This window comes from Cervus elaphus, chromosome 12 (genome assembly GCF_910594005.1).
Source record: "Cervus elaphus chromosome 12, mCerEla1.1, whole genome shotgun sequence".
Taxonomy (NCBI): Eukaryota; Metazoa; Chordata; class Mammalia; order Artiodactyla; family Cervidae; genus Cervus; species Cervus elaphus.
The window spans coordinates 26,209,763-26,231,789 of record NC_057826.1 but is presented as its reverse complement, the minus strand read 5'-3'; the positions used below and the strand labels follow the sequence as shown (position 1 = coordinate 26,231,789).

At 38.8% G+C, this 22,027-nt stretch overlaps 1 protein-coding gene across 4 annotated transcripts in view; it reads left to right on the top strand.

The window, feature by feature from the left end:
• Window positions 1-22,027, top strand: part of SYNE2 (spectrin repeat containing nuclear envelope protein 2) — a 315,690-nt gene that overhangs the window by 49,006 nt on the left and 244,657 nt on the right. For all 4 annotated transcript variants that reach the window (XM_043921131.1, XM_043921132.1, XM_043921130.1 and 1 more), the window contains exon 2: window positions 4,124-4,252. In XM_043921131.1, the coding sequence (XP_043777066.1) occupies window positions 4,174-4,252 (79 nt within the window). In that variant the 5' untranslated portion in view covers window positions 4,124-4,173. The remainder of the gene's footprint in view (window positions 1-4,123; window positions 4,253-22,027) is intronic.

Sequence of the window (22,027 nt, the reverse complement as noted above, 5' to 3'; positions counted from 1 at the left end):
GCATGAGAAGAGACCGCATTTGTCTTGTAATCCCACCTATGAAGGCAGCCTTTGTGCTCTGCACGGGAAAGTCGGAAGGCAAATGACAGGATGGCCCTCAGGATTTTGACTGATAGACGCTTGTGACTCATTGAGTACCTAGTCCAGCTTCATTCCTCTTTCTGCTTTCCCTTTCTCATACTATTTCTAGCTTCTCAATTTGGATCCAGACACATCTCTCAAAGCTTTTCTTCTCTATTCTGTTCCAGTTTTTCATGAGCCCCATTTAGTAAGTATATTCCTCTATGGAGATGTTAACTATTTCTCACCCAAAACAATTAGGCTGGAAATGTCATCATACCTTGTCTTCAGTCGGATCCTCCTGACCTCTGCAGCATGTTTTGATAAATAATTATACTAAAAAAACATTTGGATCAATAATCTAGCACTTGTACTTGATTCCATCTTCATAGTTTTGTTTTACTTTTCTCTTTTTTTTTAAATTTTTTTTGGCTGCACCCCAGCTTGCAGGATCATAGTTCCCCAACCACAGGCCCTTGTACCCCAACCCAGGCCCTTGGCAGTGAGAGCATGGAGCCTTTTTTTTGTATTTTATTTTTTTTTAATTTTTATTTATTTTTTTCCATTTATTTTTATTAGTTGCAGGCTAATTACTTTACAGTATTGTAGTGGTTTTTGCCATACATTGACATGAATCAGCCATGGATTTACATGTGTTCCCCATCCTGAACCCCACTCCCACCTTCCTCCCCATCCCATCCCTCTGGGTCATCCCAGTGTACCAGCCCCGAGCACTTGTCTCATGCATCCAACCTGGACTGGGGATCTGTTTCACACTTGATAATATACATGTTTCAATGCTGTTCTCTCAGATCATCCCACCCTCGCCTTCTCCCATAGAGTCCAAAAGTCTGTTCTATACATCTGTGTCTCTTTTTCTGTCTTGCATATAGCGTTATTGTTACCATCTTTTTAAATTCCATATATATGTGTTAGTATACTGTATTGGTGTTTATCTTTCTGGCTTACTTCACTCTTTATAATGGGCTCCAGTTTCATCCATCTCATTAGAACTGATTCAAATGTATTCTTTGTAATGGCTGAGTAATATTCCATTATGTATATGTACCACAGCTTCCTCATCCATTTGTCTGCTGATGGGCATCTAGGTTGCTTCCATGTCCCGGCTATTATAAACAGAGCACGGAGTCTTAACCACTGGACCGCCAGGAAGTTCCCTGGTTTTACTTTTTATTTACATTTTTTAGAAACTCTAGAAAAATTCATAAAAATTGTTACATTTTATTGACTTGTTCATTAATAAATTTTCACTGTTAAAAACAGAAATGTCTGAGACAAATAGTTATTTTTAAGGTCTATACTTTCTTTTTACAAATACTATTTTTTCCTATGACTTTAAGATTGAAAACAGTGGATCCTACATGCCAGTCTAGTACAGGAACATTTTCTTGATTCTCTGGTTATCAATTTGCTGTCTGTGGTTCTGTTTTTAAGTTTTTTCTCCTATATTTGATATTTTATATTTATTTAATATTGAATGGCAATGAGTAGCTCTCAGAGACATTCTTATTAATATCCCTGTATTATCCTAATAATGCTTACAGGACTATTTGGAGTGAGATGCTGTTTTATATTAAGTACACTGCTGGTATCACATCTGTCTCCAGATTTACATGATGGGACGTGCCCTCTCCTTTGCTTCCATAGCACCTTCTACATACATTTCTTAGAAGATTTCTTTCAATATGTGTTCATTTGTCATTCTCAAAAGATTGAATTCCTTAAGAGCAGTGCATAGCATATATAAATGCTAGCTGAGTAAGTGAAAGAAGGAATTAATGAAATGTAAAGAGTTGACTCATTAGAAAAGACTCTGATGCTGGGAAAGATTGAAAGCAAAAGAAGAGAGCAGCAGAGGATGAGATGGTTAGAGAGCATCACTGACTCAATGGTCGTGAATCTAAGCAAACTCTGGGAGATGGTGAAGGGTAGGGAAGCCTGGTGTGTTGCAGTCCATGGTGTCACAAAGAGATGGACATGACTTAGCGATTGAACAACATAAAAGCTAGCTCTGTGAGGTACCAACCTGTTTTAGCTAAGAGCATGAACTCTGAAACCAAAACCACGTGGATTCAAATCTCAGCTCCATCATTTAGTACTGTATGTCCACGGACAGGGCTTCTCTGGTGGCTCAGCTGGTAAAGAATCCGCATGCAGTGTGGGAGACCTGGGTTCGATCCCTGGGTTGGGAAGGTATGTTTATGACATTTGTGCATCTCAGTTTTGTCATTTCAAATATGAGATAATTACAGTACCTAACTCATACAGTTGTGCTTAGAACAGTATCTCTATATAGTAAGTGCTGTGTGAGTGTTTGCTACTATTGCTATTGTCCTTTCATTTAATAGCCCTGGCATGGAATAGCAGGTGCCATTAGGAAATTGATTCTGGAATTCAGGTTTTCTGCTGTCATCATGAAGAAGTATTTCTTTTCACTTTGGGTTCAGGAGCTCTCGGTATGGAAAGAGGCAGTGGCAGTCTTCAGTACATCAAAAACTGAGGACATTTGTACCTTTATCAATCATCAAGCTGCACAGACTGGCCAGAACTAACAAGGAACTTTTCATTTCAATCAGCATTGTATCAACTTAGGATAGGAACAATGTTACCTCAGGGAGACTCTGATTCATCTTACTCCTGAGGATAAAGCAAATTAATTATTAATTAATAAGCATAGTTTATTTGGTAGGTAAAAATCTTTAACAATAGTGATCCATAGTAGAGATGATAAAGGAGTTTTAGATGATAAACAGAGTAGGAAGACAGGATTGAAAGATTTTTGAAGTCTGGCTCTACTGTTGGATATTTAATGATTTTTGTTCTTGTCATTTTGAAAAAGTGGCCTATTAGATATGACTGATTGTATCTAGCTCTTGGCCTCAGGTTTATTTATTTTTTAGTTCCCCTCCTCAACGTTTTATTTTGAAGAATTTCTAATATACAGCAATGTTGAAAGATTTAACAGTGAATACTCATGTATTCAACGTGAAGATTCTGCCATTATTGGTTTTCTATACTTTGTTGGTCACGTATCTGTACACTTACCCATTCCTCTTTCCATCCCTGATACATTTTGTGTTCTTGTATATTTGATTAGGTTTATTTTGATAAAAAAGTCATCATCTGAATGGGAGAAGTCAATGATTTATCCTCAGCCCCCAGGATAGTAATAGTAGCATACACATGCATGAAGCAGTACTTTTAAAAAGTTGATGGTAAGAATTACTCTTACTGGAAGGATTTCTTAAGAGTCAAAGTGGGGGTAAAGTAAGAAATGTGAGAGCAAGTGAGAGTGAAAGTCGCTCAGTGGTGTCCGACTCTTTGTGACCCCTAGACTATACAGTCCATGGAATTCTCCAGGCCAGAACACTGGAGTGGGTAGCCTTTCCCTTCTCCAAGGGATCTTCCCAACCCAGGGATCGAACCAGGTCTCCTGCATTGCAGGCATATTCTTTACCAGCTGAGCCACAAGAGAAACCCAAGAACACTGGAGAAAAATAAGGACTTGGGAAAATAATTCAATATAATAGGTAACCCATGAAAACATTCTTTTTCATACAGTATTTTTAGTTTCACTTTGCAAACTACACAGACTCAGTTGTTATTGTTTCCAGTAAATGACAACCATCATGGAGCAGAAAAGGAAGTAAGTTAAATGAAAAGTTTTAAAGAAAATCCCTATACGTGGAGGCTAATAATATAATGCAAAGACCTAAGATATCAGTCTGTGTCAGCTTTACATCCTCTGGACAACTTAAGGAATATGACTGTGTAGCTTTCCTTTTCACTGCTAGTACAGAATCCACAATGCTAGCCCTTGTGGAGTTCTGCCTGCAGCTCTGAAGGGCCTGAATAGGTCATAGGGCAAAATCTTGATTATGATTCAGAAAAGAAGGCGTAGTCACTTTGTTCCTCATAAACTAAGCAAATACTCACTAGAAAGCTGTGATTCTTTTGGAGGGTGATTTCTGGTTGCTGTGCATGTTTACTGGAAATGCAGAGCTGCAGAGTACTAATGAGCATTTATCCCTTCTATTTTTAGTTCACTTCTTTAACTGAGATGGACATGATTTAATCTCACTGAGTCAAAGGATGGCATCTAGTCCTGTTCTTCCCACCGAAGACCAACAGGTTTCCTTGGACATTGATGATCTCCATTTTTCATTGCAAGGTAATTAAGACTGGTTGGGGTAACCCCACGGCAACTATGCAAACCTCACTGTCATCTGTTCACAAATTGTACGGCTTTCTGTCTCTATTGTGGTAAAATCTATACATGTTGTTGTGTTAGTTGCTCAGTTGTGTCTGACTGTCTGTAACCTCATGGACTGTAGCCTGCCAGGCTCCTCTGTCCATAGAATTCTCTAGGCAAGAATGCTCGAGTGCATAGCCATTCCCTTGTCCAGGGGATCTTCCTGACCCAAGGATCAAACCCTGGTCTCCATTGCAGGCAGATTCTTTACTGTCTGAGCCACTAGGGAAGCCCAAAATGTATCCATATGTCTGTATTTTTCCATTTGTAGAAGCTTTAAGTATACTTCAGTATCTTTATTGCTATCTCAGCTGCTTAGGAAAATAAGGAATACCTAAAAGGAATTTGATATTTTGGTTTTTTAGTCTTCAGTGCATGTGTTTTTTTTGCAATGAAAAGTAAATAGTTAATCATAGTTCGCTTGTTATTGTTTACACTTATTTTACGTCTTTTTGTAAATCCTCTTTTAAATGTAATATGCTATTTTTATCCTAATAAAAAGAAATATCAGGAATACTAAAAGTGAATGAACTTTCAGTCACATGAATTATATATGAATTTATGTGACTACTGTGTATTTTTTAAATGCTTCTTGGCAGTCTTTGTTATGTATTTTGAAAATTCATTAGTCACTAGACTCTACCTTTGTTGCAAATCTTGGAGCTGAGTAAAGTTAGTTAGTGTAGAAAAAATAAGGCTATGGCAAGTCTTTGAAAATATTTATGTAACTCTGTGTTTTAAAGTAGTATAAAGATTATTGACAGTATTACATAACATTCTTAGAATGTTACTTAGAAGCCATAGCCACAGGTGAGTCACTTGTTTTTTTAAAATTTTTAATTTATTATTCAAAAATTGAAATATAATAGACATACAACAATGTATCAGTTTCAGGTATACAATATAACAAAATTCAGTGTTTGTTTGCCATGTGAGATAACCACCAAAATAAGTCTAATTAACATCTGTCATCATACATAGTTGCAGAATTTTGTTCTTGTGATGAGGACTTTTAAGATTTATTCTCTTAGCAACTTTTAAATATGTAAAATAGAGTATTGTTAACTATAGTTGCCTTGTTTTGCATCATATTTATTTGAATCATGTATGATAAAGGTCCCCGAAAGACTTTCCTTTGATATCTCTTTTTAATTAAAAATGTATTTTGAATGATTAGCTTCTTGACTTTAGGGGTCAGTGGCTTTTAAAAATAAACACCATATAATTTGTATAGGCTCAGAAACATAATATGTTGAGTACTTAAAGTAAGAATTTTTAAAAGCCTCAGTAAGTACATTTTTATGGTGTCATATACTCTTCATCAGTAGTTGGAATCAGTTTTCCATTTATCTGAAAAAAACCCAATGTTCTTGTTTATTTCTAATGTTTTGGTTGCATGTGAATAACAATAAATGATGTGACCTAAAATGTGTCAGGAAGATAGTGCATCAATAAATGATCAGGTAAATCCAGTTTTTTTCTTTTTCCTGAATCAATTGATCCTGGTATTTATTTATTTGTTTTTTCCTTCTGGTTTTATTGAGATATAATTGGTGTACAGCACTGTATGAGTTGAGGGTGTACAGCCTAATGATTTGACTTACATACATCATGAAATGAATATCACGGGTTAGTGAACACCCATCATCTCATATAGATGCAAAATCAAAGAAATAGGAGAAATTTAGTTCTATTTGATGAGAACACTTAGAATTTACTCTCTTAACAACTTTCATATGTACCATAGAATAGTGTTAATTATATTTATCATATATATTACACCTCTGATACTTATTTATCTTAGACCATAACTAGAGTTAATTTAGTGGTCGTTTTGAAACTTACAGAAATATTTAATTACTATGCTATGTAACAGGAGCTAATATAGTGTTGAAAGTCAGTAAAACTTGAGAAACAACCAATCAAACATACAAACTCATAGGAAAAGATCAGACTTGTTACCAGATGTGGCAGTGGTGGTGGAGTTGGCTGAAAGCAGTCACAAGGTGCAGACTTCTAAAGGTAAGCCTAATTTCAAATGCTGGCTCTGACACTGACCAGTTCTTTGAACTTGGATAAGAAACTTTATCTTTGTTGAGTCTCAGTTTCCTCATATTTAGAATATGGGTGATAATGCCTGTCTTGCCCCTGTGCTTTGAGAATGAACACTACGCAGGCTTAGCACAGTGCCTGCCAGATACAGAGTAGGGACTCAGTAAATGCATCATAATTTCTCTGTATATATTGCAGTTAAAGTCTTTGTTCCAAAGGACTTTTGTCCAGGAGCACAAGGCTAGCGTAGAAACTGTGTGCTGGACAGGAGAAAAATTGTAAACCAGAAGTCTGGTTTTCATTGACTTTTGTTTTGTTTTGTTTTGACATTTCTATTCAACTCCGGGAAGTAGTGGAGGTCAGAGGAGCCTGGTGCGCTGCAGTCCATGGGGTCGCAAAGAGTCGGACATGACTTAGCCACTGAACAACAACGAAAACAGTTCCATCACATGTACAATAAAGTCTAAACTTCTTGGTGTGGCTCACACATACTGTCTGCCGTGCACCCTCCCCTCTGCCCTCGTCTCCTACAAGCACCCTGTTCTCCAGCCCCACGGTCCCCTGAGGGGTTGTACCCTCACCACCCCACCCACCGTTTGTGTGCTTTTGTTAAGGTGGTTGTCGCTCCCCTGCCACCTCCTCCCACAGCAGTCCAGCTCATCCAGTCCTCCTATGTCCCTGTCCATCCCGAACTTAGCCAGACTCAGCCTCCTCCACAAGCCCCACTCTTCCTCTGGCTGAGATTTATGCTTCTCTTTTCTCCCATAGCACCTACTTTAGCACTTACAATAGTGTTCATATTATAAGTGTTATATTTAAAAATGCTTTCTTCCCCACTGCAGAGTTTTATGTAGCTTGCTCTAGCTTACACAGCACCTTTTCCTACATTATCTCATTTGATCCTCACACCCACGTTGTAAGGTAGATATTTTATCTTCCAGGTACAGGGAAGGAAACTGTGGCTCACAAAGGTGGAATTAGTCTCCCAGGGTCACATAGCTAGCGAGCAGCAGAGCTGGGTTTTGACCTGGAGGATAGCTCTCTTTCCACTGCACCACACCCACTCTTGACACAGTTCAGAGAACAATCTGAAAGAAGGAATTTCCCTAACAACTTTCTTTGGAAAGTGCACATAAATCTTAGCCTATTTTAGTCAACCCATGGCAAACTTTTATTTTTATAATTTTTACAACCATCTTTCACATCCTGACTATGGATTGGCATTTTTAAGTAACATTAATCTCAGGTTCACAAATAGCTCAAAATAATTAACAAATTACTGGTGAGTGAGTGTTTCCTATAGCATGTTTTTAATAATATTTGGTTATTACAGTTTGCTTTACAATAGGAGATGGATGTGGGCTGTTTGGCAGTGGAAATGTGATATGTACTGCCAGTGTGAATGATTTACCTTCATGGTCTCTTTAGAGGAATGTGGAGCTGGGTATATTGCTCTATAGGGGGAGAGGTGGAAAGCCAATACTATAATGTAGTTGGCTTTACACGGAACAAGAGCTGCTCACATTAGCTATGTACCCTCAACTGAGGAGTTCCCGTGGCTGTAGAATGAAGGCTTAACTGTGAAATGAATGGGTTTCCCAAAGTTAAGTTCTATATTGTTATTAGCAGATTTACAATGATTCTTATGGCCTGAATTCTTTCTTGTTGAAAGACAGAAAGAAAGCAAGGAGGAAGAGAAGAAGGAAGGAAAGAACTTGTATGTACTTCTGATGGTAACTTTGGTTTCATTGCAGGATTGTTAGCTATGTAGACAAAAAATTGATAGATAACATTATGAACATTAGTTACTTCCAAACTGCAGGCTGTTGGCAGTAGTCTTAAAAGCATTCAGCTCTGTCCACTTTGTAAGCCGACTTGTATTTCACAAAATTCACACGTGCTTAATGATCCTTAGAGTAATAGGAAAAAGATTTTATGTAAAATGAGAGGCTCAGGATGATTGCTCATAAGAAAGTTTTTTCCTCCTCATTTCAGAGCCTTTTTAAAAGGAAGAAAGAGGCCTATTTAACTAACAATGCCTGTTTTATTTTATCCAAAAACTTATTTAAGATGAGGCAATTACTGCCACACCTTGCCTGCAAATAATATGCTCAAGGAAAGATTAAAATGTCTGCATTGAAATGTGGTGAATCATTGTTGATATGCTATGAAAACGGGTATCTTATGTGTGCAGGGCCAAAAAGGCATCAGACCTAAGGAATCAGGCAGTGCCTTGCTGAAATTCATAGAGCAGGATAATAAACAAGCAACTTTGTCTTTCTCTTTGTTCATCATTTGTGTGATCTTTGAGAAAATGTCTTTATGGAGGGATTTTTAAGGGTCCTTTTTATAAAGAGAGATTTGTGTTCTCTTAGTGTAATAAGGATAACAGCATTGAAATGGTTGGATTTGGGGGAGGAACAGGAAATGTAACTTGTAAATTTGAGCAGATTAATGTAAAAAAATGGAATTTATTTTAGTTTAGTGCATTTTGTACTACTCTGGATGGTGCACATTTGAAATAAATTATATATATGAAAGTTCAAGCTATTTAAAAAGAGAAATAAATGGCTGCTATTTGCTTAACTTGAGGTTTTCAGTATAGAATTTCTTTACACCTTTCCATTGGATTTCTTACTTGGCAAAATAATAGGTGCTTCCTTCCCTTTTATCCTAAGAGGATAGTAACTACATTTTTTTTTTTTTTTTTGGTCTGAAATAACATCTCTGCTAAGCTCGTCAGGTGGGAAAGTTATGTTCAGAGGATAATTCTTTGATGTATTGGGCAGATATGATTATAGAAGCAGTAAGGGGTAAAGTTGAATGATACCACCAAGTTTTCAAGTTGCATGGGATTTTCTTTGCTATTCTGTTTAATTTTGAGACCAAAGGAGGAATCCCTTCAGTAGCATTTCTGAGATGAAGATTATGGAGGGAGTTGAGTTCAAGCTCAAGAAGTTTGAGGATTATGCTTTTAGGTAGCGGGTAGCTATGGGACTTGAGAAGGAGAGGACAGGGTCCATGGTCAGAATTGTGCCTTGGGAGACTAATCTGACTTTGAGGTATGGGAAGACTTGAGAGGGATGAGAAAGTGAAGTTGGAGAAACTAACTAGAGAGTTCTACTCCATACTCTGGGGTGACCTAAATGGGAAGGAAATCTAACAAAGAGGGGATAAATGTATAGGTATGACGATTCATTTTGCTGTTTAGCAAGAAAGTAACACAACACTGTAAAGCAACTGTAGTCCAATAAAAATTAAGTAAAAAATAAAAACTTTGCAAATATCTGGGTGTTGGGTAATATTGGCTTGGATTCGAGTGACAGCAGTGAGTAGGAAGGTTTGGGACAGATAAGAAACTGTTAGGTGGACTCTGCAATTATAATATATAATATAATATAATATGATGCAAATATTTACTATGGATAATAAGATGGAGTAAGATGGAGAAGAGCCAAAGTGAGAAGCTGAGCTGCTTGAAATAAAGCAGTAGCAACTAAAATGTCCAAAGACCTCCCTTTTGATTTAGTGTGTTTTCACTATTACAATAGCATCAAATAATAAGACCATTAAATACTACTTTATATCAATGTGTTTAAAATAAATTGTTGTAGATAAAAGATCCTCTTTTCAAAGAAATTCTTTCTTGAGAACTTCCTATGTCGTGGAAAGCTTAAAAGCATAACACAGGTAGAGGACCCATTTGAAAGTAAAATTAATAGTGAGTGAAACTGACACCTGGAATTTAACACAATATTTTAAATCAATTATACTTCAAAAAAAGAAAAAGTGAAATTGACTGACTAGGCTCACTCATCTTGTGATATTTTAAGTGGCAGCTGTGACAATTTTGAATTATTTTGGACAATTAATATATTCCATATTTAAGTTTTCTTTTTAACACATAAATATGATAATTTGGGGGCAATAAAAGGACACAAGAAATTTATGTACCTGGAGCACATTATTTTGTTTTGAAAAATGAGGTGGGCCCATGATACCTCATTAGAACAACAGTATTCAAATACAGAATATCATCATCCATTAGACAAAGGACTAGGAAGGAGTGTGGATTCTATTACCTTTGCACCATGTGAGGAATTAACTTTCATGCAGTCTTGCTAAAATGCTGCTGCTGCTGCTGCTAAGTCACTGCAGTCGTGTCCGACTGTGCAACCCCATAGACGGCAGCCCACCAGGCTCCCCCGTCTCTGGGATTCTCCAGGCAAGAGCACTGGCGTGGGTTGCCATTTCCTTCTCCAGTGCAGGAAAGTGAAAAGTGAAAGGAAGTCGCTCAGTCGTGTCTGACTCTTAGCTAACCCATGGACTGCAGCCTACCAGGCTCCTCCATCCATGGGATTTTCCAGGCAAGAGTACTGGAGTGGGGTGCCATTGCCTTCTCCGATAAAATGCTGGTGGATAGTTAATCATCTGCATGAACCTGTATAAAACCACATTCAGCCAACTTACTGTCTTGTTTCAAACAGTGCTCATATGTTTTATTTAGTGCTGTTATCTTCCAGATGACATATTTTAAAATATTGAAAAGCCGTTTGTGCCTTCTGAGTAGACATTGCTTTGTAGACTGAGCAGTGAAATGTGAGTCTCTGTAGTTATTAATCTAATTTATTCATGATTTACTGAGTATCTATCTGAAGGATGGCTTTCAATTTAAATATAATTTTTAATAATATTAGAAAATATTTATGTTCATTGAGTTAGATTGCAAGCATAATTATGTGATGTAATGTTGAATTTTATTCAGTTGTTCAGTAAACACTGGATGCCAGCCATAGGTACGAGGTTAAGGCTGCAAAGATGAATAGATTAAGCACCTTCCCGAGATGTGCAGCCAAGCTTTGCTTTTGCCTATTGATGGCAGGGGAAAGTGACATCAACAAATAATACAAATAAGAACTTCACTGAAGTTTTTGCTACTGAACCCTCTGTAATTGTTTCTTATGCTGGAGTTTCCTTTTGTCTTTAGACCTCACTTGTTCTAATCAGCCATCTGAGTTCCTCTAAGTGTGTATTAAGTACCCTGCATAGGAAATCTTGTATCTTTATTGCCAGTGAAATTTCTGACATGTTTTAGGCTTTTAATAAACAACTGTGTAATGAAAAAATGAGTGGCCTTTCCAATATAAAAGTATAAATAAGGAGTTTGGGATTAATATATACTCACTACTATATATGAAAAAGATAATCAACAAAGACCTTCTGTATAGCACAGGGAACTCAGTATTCTGTAATAACCTATATGCAAAAAGAAGCTGAAAAAGGACGGATGTATGTATAGCTGAATCACTTTGCTGTGCAGCTGAAACTAAAACAATATTGTCAATCAACTATATTCCAATATAAAGTAAAAATTTAATTTAGAAGGAAAAAATATACATAAAGTACCCTGAATTTGAAAAATTGTTCTGTGTTTAGAAAACTTAGACAGGATAGAAATAGAGATTTCTTTAGAAACAAGGCAGTGAGGTGTGTATGTGATGTTTAAGGGCTCAATAGTGTTTTAGTATCGTGTTTCTCAGAGAAACTCTATTCAGCCTTATGACAGTGAGTGAATGAAGCTGTGTGAAGTCTGAGAAAGAGGAGTAGATTTAATAAAATGCTTTTGAGTAGAATTTCTGCCCTTTTGCACTCAGGTCTCCACTGTGGGATTTTGATGGAACTGATGAATGAAGAGTGAGAAATGTGCAGACAGTATTTTTGCTCCTCTAACCAAGGCAGACTGCTTCATTATTATGAATAAAAGCAAATTATCTCTGGCTTTCTTTTTTTTGCCAATTAGATGATTATTACACCCAGAGAAATTAATTAAGTTATATAGTGCTGTACTGTTCCAACAAAAAACCTTCCAGAAAATTCCTGAAATCATAATAGCTGAGGTCTTTGCTATTTTTTTTTTCTTTTTTGGAGGATTATTAACCTTCATATTGTAAAGCTTCATAATCTTAAAAATATTTCAATTAAATGAAAAACACAATAGCTCTTTAAGAAGTAGTGTTTTCGGTGAACAGTGTTTTTCAGGGAAAGGTCACTTCCCCCCCTCCACCGCCGCCCCTTAGTGGTATATACTGTTTCGTCTTCTGGGAACTTTGGTTCTGTTTTTGCCAGGAGTTTGGGGATAAGCTTACTTTATTCTGGGTCAGTTACATTTTGAAAAGTAGGGCAAGATAAATCCAGGGTCATTTAAGAGTCCTGTTAAAGTAGGTTAACAAAGATCTCATTCATTCCTTATAGAAATCAGAATCCTTTTTAATTAGTCCCATGGGAGATACAAGATTTTTCTGAGCATTTGTGTATGCCTGTGTGTTGTGAGGGGGTGCACTTATTCGGAGCTTGAAGTAGTATGTTAGAAAAAATAAAACTCAAAATGATTTTCCCTTAGGAAATGGTAAAGTTTGAAATAAATACGAGAGATTAATTTACAACCATTTAGTGGTTTTAGTGTGTGATTTTATACTCTAAAAATCAGAGGTCACTGTAAATGTGCCTTTTCAAGGGATTACTTCCCTTATCTGGTTTCATCATTGGTGATTATAATTCTTCCAAACGGTTACATTTTTCTAGAACGTTCAGCAGAGAAACTTGGTAAAAGCTAACTGATGTTTGTTGTTCTCAGTATGTATGGGAGATGAAGATGACTGATAGCCACCAGGTATTTTTAGAGTCATTTAAAAATGGTAGATAAAGGCTGTGAATGATTTATTAGGGAGATGCAGTGAATGACGTTCTCAATGTGTGTATCTTTACAGGAGAGGTATAAGAGTCTGGGTGAATAATTTCTCCTGGTCAGTCTCTCTTGGTCATTGATGGTCTATGAAGTGACACGTGTTGAATGAGCATGGGTAGAAAAGGGACAAGAGTAGCTGCACACACTTGCTGTCTGCCTCTGGGCTGGGGCAGCACCCTCAGGGTCTGCTTTGGTTGTTTTAGCCTTTGCTATGCAGAGGACTGCCAATCACATGGGCAGTGAAATGTTACGCAGTCAAAGGCACTTGGTTCAAATACAGAACACAAGTGGCCCTTCTCAAATTTGAGTAACATGTAAGTCTTTCCAAAACGTTGCCGTTGTTGGCCCTGTCTTCAGTTAAGGATATTCATAGTGGGAACTAGTTCTGCTGTGTGCCTCTGTCTGCCTCAGTTTGAATGTTTACTTGGCAGAACTTCCAGGGTGGTTTGAGGTCTTCCAAACAAAATGTTTCAAAGTACAGGTGAATTTGCACTGAACTGCTTCATTACATAATTACAGTTTTTATGAATACAGGTCTATCTATTCATTAATATATTCATGCAACATGTGTTCCTTGAAACCCCACTTGTATCAAGCACTATTTTTTTTTAAATCAAGCACTCTTTTGGGTTGCGAGATTGTTGAGGTGAACGACTCCAACAAACTTCATATGTCCATGATGCTTGCATTTCAATTGGAGAGACAAACAATAAATAATTAACAAAAAATATCAAATATTAAAAATGGATTTATGCAATTGTTGTTTGGGTGTCTTCTTTAGATCAGGTTATCAGAGAAGGAGAAGACACTTAAGGAGAGATTGAATAACATGATGGAGCTGCTGTGCAAAGATCTCGGGAAGAGCATTTTAGTCTGAGGCAATGGCTTAAGAGAAAACTCAAAAATAGACACAAACTTGGTAAATTTGTGGAGCCAAAGGAGACTGGTGTGCTTGGATTGTGGTGGACGAGGGACAGTGTGATTGGTATTGGAGAGCAAGGCAAGGCAGAGCTGGGTCAGGCAGGGATTCGTCAGCTCTAAGGTTAAGGTGTGTGGAAGGGAAACCTTTGGAAAATTTTAGTCAAGGGAGTAACATGATCTGATGTACATTTTCCAAAAGATCACTCTGGCTGCTGGGTGGAGAGGGGATTATCTGGGAGTGGGAGGGGAAACAGGAAAGCCAGCTTTGTCGTAGCCATGGTGAGATATCATAGAATTTGGACCAGGGTGGTAGCAATGGATGAAGACATGGATTTTTTTTTTTTTCCCCAAAGGATATTTGTGAATGTTGGGATGTGTGAGGGTGAATCATAGGAGAAATTAAGGATAATTTCTAAATTTTTGCCTTGAGCAATTGAGCAGTTGGTTATATAGTTTATTATGATGAAGTTTGGTAGATAAACAACTTTTGGGGGAAATCAAGTATTTATTTTTGCTTTGATAGATATAAGATGCTTATTTGATATCCAAATAGAGATGTCAAGTAGATAACTGGATGTAAGGATTCAGAGTTCTAGAGACTTGACAGCTATCAAGTCTGACAGCTATCAGCATATGGCTGGTGTACTTACATTTAAAGCCACAGATTGATTGAGATCACCTCTGGAGCTAGAGCAGCCCTTTCAGGTCTTGCGGTGTTCAGAGGTCAAACAGAAGAGAGAGGAGCAGGCAAAGAACACTGCTGCTGCTGCTGCTGCTAAGTCGCTTCAGTCGTGTCCGACTTTGTGCAACCCCATAGACGGCAGCCCACCAGGCTCCCCCGTCCCTGGGATTCTCCAGGCAAGAACACTGGAGTGGGTTGCCATTTCCTTCTCCAATGCATGAAAGTGAAAAGTGAAAGTGAAGTCGCTCAGTTGTGTCTGACTCTTCGCGACCCCATGGACTGCAGCCTACCAGGCTCCTCCATCCATGGGATTTTCCAGGCAAGAGTACTGGAGTGGGGTGCCATTGCCTTCTCCAAAAGAACACTGAGGAGTGGTCAAAGCCAAAGAAGGAAAACTAGGCAAGCTGATGGGCTGGAAACCCCTCCATGAAGCTATTTCAAGAAGAGGGTATGGTCAACTGTGTTGAGTAGACAAATGGCCACTGGATTTGGGCTCATAGAGTCAGTTGGTGGCTCAGACACATTCGCTACACTCGGGTGGTGAGGTGGAGGCCTGACTGGAATGAGTTAAGGAGAAAATAAGAGGTGAGGGTATAGAGACATTGTCTTAACATTTCAAGAAATTTGGATGATGTCAGGTACTTGTTGAAAGAAAACATAGGATTTTTTTAAAGTAAGAGATACTATTCCATTAATGGTTATGCTTTTCCTAAGTATAGGTTCATTTTTACCTAGGGCCCCATTCATTTATTTGTTTATTTGTTACTCAGTGAGTTATTTTGTTAAATGCTTGTGATGCATAAGACACAGTGCTGAGCACGGGGAATGGCGCATAGCATTTGCTGTCCTGAAACAAAGATACAGACCAGTCTGTCGGCAGTATGGTATGATGTGCTATAGGAGATGTGCAGTGTGCTATAGGAGAGAGGTGACGTGTTGTAGAAGTTCAGAGTAGGAACACCTCACTCAGACTTGAGGATCAGGGAAAGCTTCCCATAGGAAGTAATTTCTAAGCTTAGACCTAACATGTGTTAACAGATGAGAAGGCTGAAGTCGGAAAGAGGGTTTCAGGCAGTGGTGACAGCGTATCAAAGCCAGAAGATGTCTGAACGTGGCATATTCAAGGAAATGGATGTTCAGTGAGTCTGAAGTTTAGAGTTTAAAGGAGTGTGAAAAGATGAAGTCATGTAGGGACTTCCCTGGTGGTCCAGTGGTGAAGACTTTGCCTTCCAATGCAGGGGGTGCGTGTTTGTTCCCTGGTTGAGGAGCTAGGATCCCACATGCCTTCAGCCAAAAAACCAAAACATAAAACAGAAGCAATATTGTAACAAATTCAATAAAGACTCTAAAAATTTTTTTTTTTTAATGAAGTCATGTAAACGTATAGAGGTTTGACATTTTTCTTAAGACCAAGAGAAGGCAACAGAAGCATTCTGAGTAGAAGCTTATTCAGAACTGGTGATGTAGAAATCACCCAGGGGGGAGCTGTGGGGTGTGGTCGTATGGGGTGGAATGTGAAGATGGAAGACCAGTTGACTCTGTTACCACAGTCCAGCTGAGGTGCAATGGTGTCCTGATCTAGGAGCTGCCAGGACAGATAGAGAGAAGTGGGTATCCAGAGATATCTAAATAGGCCCAATTTTCAGAGCTTTGACTTTTAAAAATTTTTATTTTGTTTATTTGTTTTTAAAATTTTTGTTGGAGTATAGTTGATTTACAATGTTGTATTAGTTTTAGGTGCACAGCAAGGTGAATCAGTTATACATATACATGTATCCACCCTTTTTTAGATTCTTTTCCCATACAGGCCATTACAGAGTATTGAGTAGAGTTCCCTGAGCTACACAGTATGTCCTTGTTAGTCATCTGTTCTATATATAATAGTGTGTGTATGCCAATTCCAATCTCCCAGTTTATTCCTTCCCCCTCATGCCCTGGTAACCATACGTTTGTTTTATATATCCATGACTCTACTTCTATTTTGTAAATAAGTTCATTTGTACCCCCTTTTTTTTTTTAAGGATCCACATATAAGGGATGTATATGAAAAAATTTTTACTTTATTTCAGTTTTATTGAGATAATTATCAGGGCTTTTTGATTGAGTGGGTGTGGGAAAGGGAGGGAGAAGCAAGTATCAAAGATGACTCAGGTTTATTCTTTAGCAAACGAACAGACGATGGAACCATTCACTGAGGAAAATATGCAGAATAACTTTGGTGGGAGAGGGGGTTGGTTGAGATGGTAACTCAGTTCTGGAAATGTTGAGTTTGAAGTGTCTCTGGGATAATTGAGTGGAGATTCCCAGAAGATAGTGGGGTGAACATACACACAGCTCAGGAGAAACGGACACCTGGGCTGAAGGTAAAGATGTGGAAGTGATGAGTGTATAAATGGTAATTGGTTCCGTGGGAGTAGATGACAGTATCTAGCGAAAGAGAAGAAGGGCCTAGACAGAACATTCCAGAGATAAAAGAAGCCAAACAAACCCATAATAGGGCTTGGAAGGGGTGTCCAGAGAAGTAGAAAGAAAGCCAGCTGAGTGTGGTATCATGGAATCCTAAGAGAATATTTCAATAAGGAGAGGGTAGTAAATGGTATCAAAAGTTTCAGGAGTCCAAAAAATACTGACAAGTACCCATGAGGTTAGCAGTGGGCATATTATAAGTGGCCCAGCTGAGAATTAAGTGGAGAGGCAGGGAAACAAGCCAGATTTTTGTGGGTTGAGAAGTGAGTGGTAGGTGAGGAAGTGAAGACAGCCAGGGTAGACAATTCTTTCAAGAAGTTTGGGTTTGAAAGGGAGGAGAGAAATAGGGTAATAGCTGGAGGGGACATAGATCTGGCCTCTCAGCTGATTTTTAATTATAATGAAAAGAACATGGATTTTGGTATCAGACACATCTGGATTTGGATTTCTCTCTCAGCCAGATGTGACATCTAGAGCACAGTATCCAGGACATAGTAGATTTTCAATAAATGCTTATTGCATGAGTGGCCACGAATCCTTCATCTTTTGTATCCACAGTTTTCTCATTTACAGAATGCCTGCCTGAGCACTTGACTAGAAATGAAAATGAAATGTTAGTGGCTCAGTCATATCCGATCTCTGGAATCCCATGGACTGTAGCCTGCCAGGCTCCTTTATCCATGGGATTCTCCAGGGAAGAGTACTGGAGTGGATTACCATTTCCAGAAACTTTAAGGAAATAGTCTGATTGTTCCTTACCCTTGAGTCCTACTTATTCCTGGACATGGCATGCCTTCTGAGTCCTTGAAGTGTGTGTTAGGGTCCCCATAAGTTAGAATAGATTTATACTTGAGTTATTAATTATGTTAACATCTCAGAGTTTATTATTTCATTACTATTTTTACCAGGTCCTTCCTGTTCCCTTGTGTTTTCTCAAGAATAAGTCACATGTATAAATCCAATCTAATTACTTCAGTGAGGAGTTTCTCAGAGTGAGCTGTGTGATCCCCCTCAGCCAGAATCTCTGGGAATTGGGGCATAGAACCCTGCACTTAACCTCTGACCTCCAGGTGATTAGCTGGCATTCAAAAGTGTAAGAATCCTAGATTTGTAATCCACAGCACCATCCCTTTAGCTCACTCTGGCTCTTTTGAACTCAGAAGTCAGAGGTGTTTGGACTGCTGGCTCAAATGGAAGTTGTTCCGGCTCACACCTTCAGAGGATGGTGATTTTCAGAAGAAAAGTGCTCACAGTGTTAACGTGGTTGTTAAAAAGTAGTAGGGAGTGAGAAATATGTGTTAAAAGAAATGTTGTCATTTCTTTGATTTATTCATTCCACAGATATTTTTTATTGAGCAACCCAGGTGAGTCAGAAGAGGGTAAGAAAGAAGAGAAGCAAAAAGCACCGCAGATCCTAGGAATGTCATCTGCATTGCGGGCTCATTTTCGTGTGCTGTAAGTGCAAGGTTTGTTTTTGCAGAGAGCCAGGAGCTGTGTTCCGTGTGGCTGGAAACAAAAGCCTTAGTGTGAAGGTCTCAGGTGTTTGCATGAGGGCGCGGTTGCCTCATGTGGCTACACGACCTGGCTGGATCCTACATGCTAAGGCCCAGAGCAGAAATTCCTTGTTGTGTGTCACAGAATTTCCCAGCCAAGTAGGACCTGAAATCTCTGGATTGACAGGGGAAAAACAGCAGCAAAGCCCCACTTGCACTTTCCAGCCAGATAACCAACAAATACTTTTTGAATCCAAACAACATGAAATGCACTGGGGTATGTACTGCACGCAAGGTGAGGAGCAAAATCAGGGTTGGCCTGTGCTCTCCTGGGGCTCACAGGCTAATGAGGAAGCAGATAGTAATCAAAGAAGTTCACAGGTCTTAGCTGTTATTTTGGGGGTAACAGCATTATAGACATATAATTCAGTTGTGATTCACATACCATGCAGCTCACCCACTTAGAGTGTGCAATTCAGTCATTTTTGGTATACTCACAAAGTTGTGCAACCATCACACTTAATTTTAGAATGTCTTTATCATCCCCCCACCCCCAAAGAAACCCCATACCCTTTCAATATTATTCTAAAACCTTCTCCTCCTCCTTGCATCAGCCCTGAACAACCACTGATCTACTTTCTGTGTCTATAGATTGTCCTATGCTGGATATTTCATACAAACGGAATCATATACTATGTGGTATTTCGTGATGGCTTCTTTCAGTTAGCATAATGATTTCAACATTCATCCATGTTGTAGCTATTATTCATTTGTATAGCTCGAGCATTCTGGGCCAAGGATTGGTAGACTTTTTTTGTAAAGAACAAAGTAGTAAATATTTTAACTTGGAGGTCCGTATGGTCTCTGCCGCTATGATGCAACTTGGCATTTTAGCATGAACGTAGCTACAGACAATATGTAAATAAATGAATGTGTCTGTGTTCCAAAATAACTTTATTTACAAAAATAGGTGATAGGCTACATTTGGCCTTTGGGGTTATCAGTTGTTGATCTTTGATCTACGTCACAAGTGTTTAATCCTCTTAACAACTCAGGTAGGCACTGCTATCCCCATTTTACAGATGAAAGGCTGTGAGCTGAGGCTCACAGCCTGTGTGTGTGGCAAACATGGATCAGACTCAGGTAGTCTGGCTCTAGAGTCCATGCTCTTAACCTTGTCAGTGATTGTAAGTTGAGGCAAGTGCTTTAGTAGAGGAAGACGAATTGGCTTAGGTTTCCTTTGGGATGCAACAATTGAGCTGAGCCCTAAGTGTAATTAGAAGTTAAATACGTGAAGGGGAAGGGTGGTACAGGCAGATATGGCAGGAGGAACATAATTCTAGAGGTCCTGGAGGAAGATGAAGTGTCTTGAGTGCTGGGCACCGGGGAAGGGTAGTGTTAATATGTGCTGAGGCTGGAGAGATGCTGTGGGTGAACCACGCAGGGCTTCATAGGCTGGTCTGCATTTGATCCTCAGAGCAGAGAAAAACCATCAGAGGGTGGAAAAGCTGCTGTGGGCAGATTTACAAGTTGAAGTGGAAAATAGATTGAAGGGAGCAGAGCCGACATGATGGGCCATGGCTGCGGTCTGCGGCAGAGCTGATGGTGGACGAGGCAAGAGGGCCGTCAGATGTAGAGAAGGAAGTGCATATGTCAGAGCCACGTGGAGGCAAAGTTGGCAGGGTTTGGCAATAGGCTGTACCTGGGGCTGATAAAAGATGGTGGTGTCAAACCCATGAGATGAAAACACGGATGAGAACAAGTCTGGGGAGAAGTAGGGAGGTAGAGTGTGGTTTCAGTCCTGGAATGCTGGTTTGACAGTCAATCGCTGTTTTTTGCTTTTTTCTTTTCGGTAGTGACAATGTAGATTCTCCAGGGAGGAAGTACTTGAATGAAAAGAATTTTGAGGTAGAGACATGGTTGCGTAATGTGCTTACAAGATATGTTAGCTAAGACTTAGCTTCTAAACTCACTTTTCTGATTCAGTAAGTGAGGCCTCAGTCTTGGTACTATTTATTTTTCTTTCTTGTGTGTTTGTTTGACATATGGTTGGTTGCAAGAAAATGTGCTGTAAATTGTCCCCTTGCTTTCTCTGTTGGTTAATAGTCTCCCCTTTGGTAGTTCAGTCACAGGCGTTTTCCTGTTTATTCTTAAAATACTTTAGGCTTTCCTCGTTTTGATTGTGCGTGCCTGTGTGTTTTCTTTCTCTTAATGTGTTTCTTCATTTATTTCTATTTGTTATCATCTCCTTGAGAAACAATAGAAGAGGTGCCTTATTGTTTTTAGTTCCCTTTCTATCGGATAACAGCTTGGGTCAGTTTCTTTGGGATGGCTGTTGGAACACATGGCTAAAATGTGTTGCACTATTGTCTTACTGGATTTATTTATCCTTACTGTGGCTGTCCCAAGTAACAAGGAGTTGGCAGGATTGTTTCAGGGGAGAGCAACAGGGCCTCATTAGTACCTGCCCTTTTGTTCAAGACATTTTCTTAGCAGGAGAAAGAAATTGCCCAGGGATTTTTATTTATTCACTTTATTTATTTACTTTTTTGAGTTTATGTTGCTTTTTAATTTTTACAGTGTTGTGTTGGTTTCCGCTGCACAGCAACATGACTCAACCATAATTATACATTATTTTTATATGTATAAAATATATACTTCCCTCTCCCCCATCCCACCCCCTAGGTCATCCCAGAGTGCCAGACTGGTCTCCCTGTGTTATACAACAACTTCTCACCAGCTATCGGTTTTACACATGATGGTGTATATATGTTGATGCTTCTTTCTCCATTTGTCCCCCTCTTTCCCTCCCCACCTGTGTCTAAAGTTGCCCAGGGGTTTTTAAAACAAGGATTAGGATAAGACCTAGGCCTAGTAACAGTTGCCAATAAATTCTTCTCCAGGCAATGACAAGTCAGTTTGAGCTTCAGTCTTTTAATCTTTACTAAATCTTTCAGTCAGCTAAATTTATTGAGTATCTCTTCTCTGCATGGCACTGGGTTAAGAGGAAACAAAAACACAAAAGGGTAAAGGTTTAGTTTTAAGGTTTGTACTCTGAATAGGAGAGAAGCCACTTGCAGGTGCATGACCACAGTACATGAGCAGCAAGTGGTAATTACCGTGAGATAGAAACAAAACTGTTGAGTTTTTCATGGAGCTATCCTGTCATAAAAATACAGATGGGATAATTATAAACACATTACTTTATAACTTGCTCTTTTTCACTTAAGAAAGTACACACACACATGGGCACATATATATCTACTTTGTTCTTTTTACTAGCTAGATATAATTTTCTTCCTTCCTGTTAATGTGGAAGGTTTATGATCTTTTAA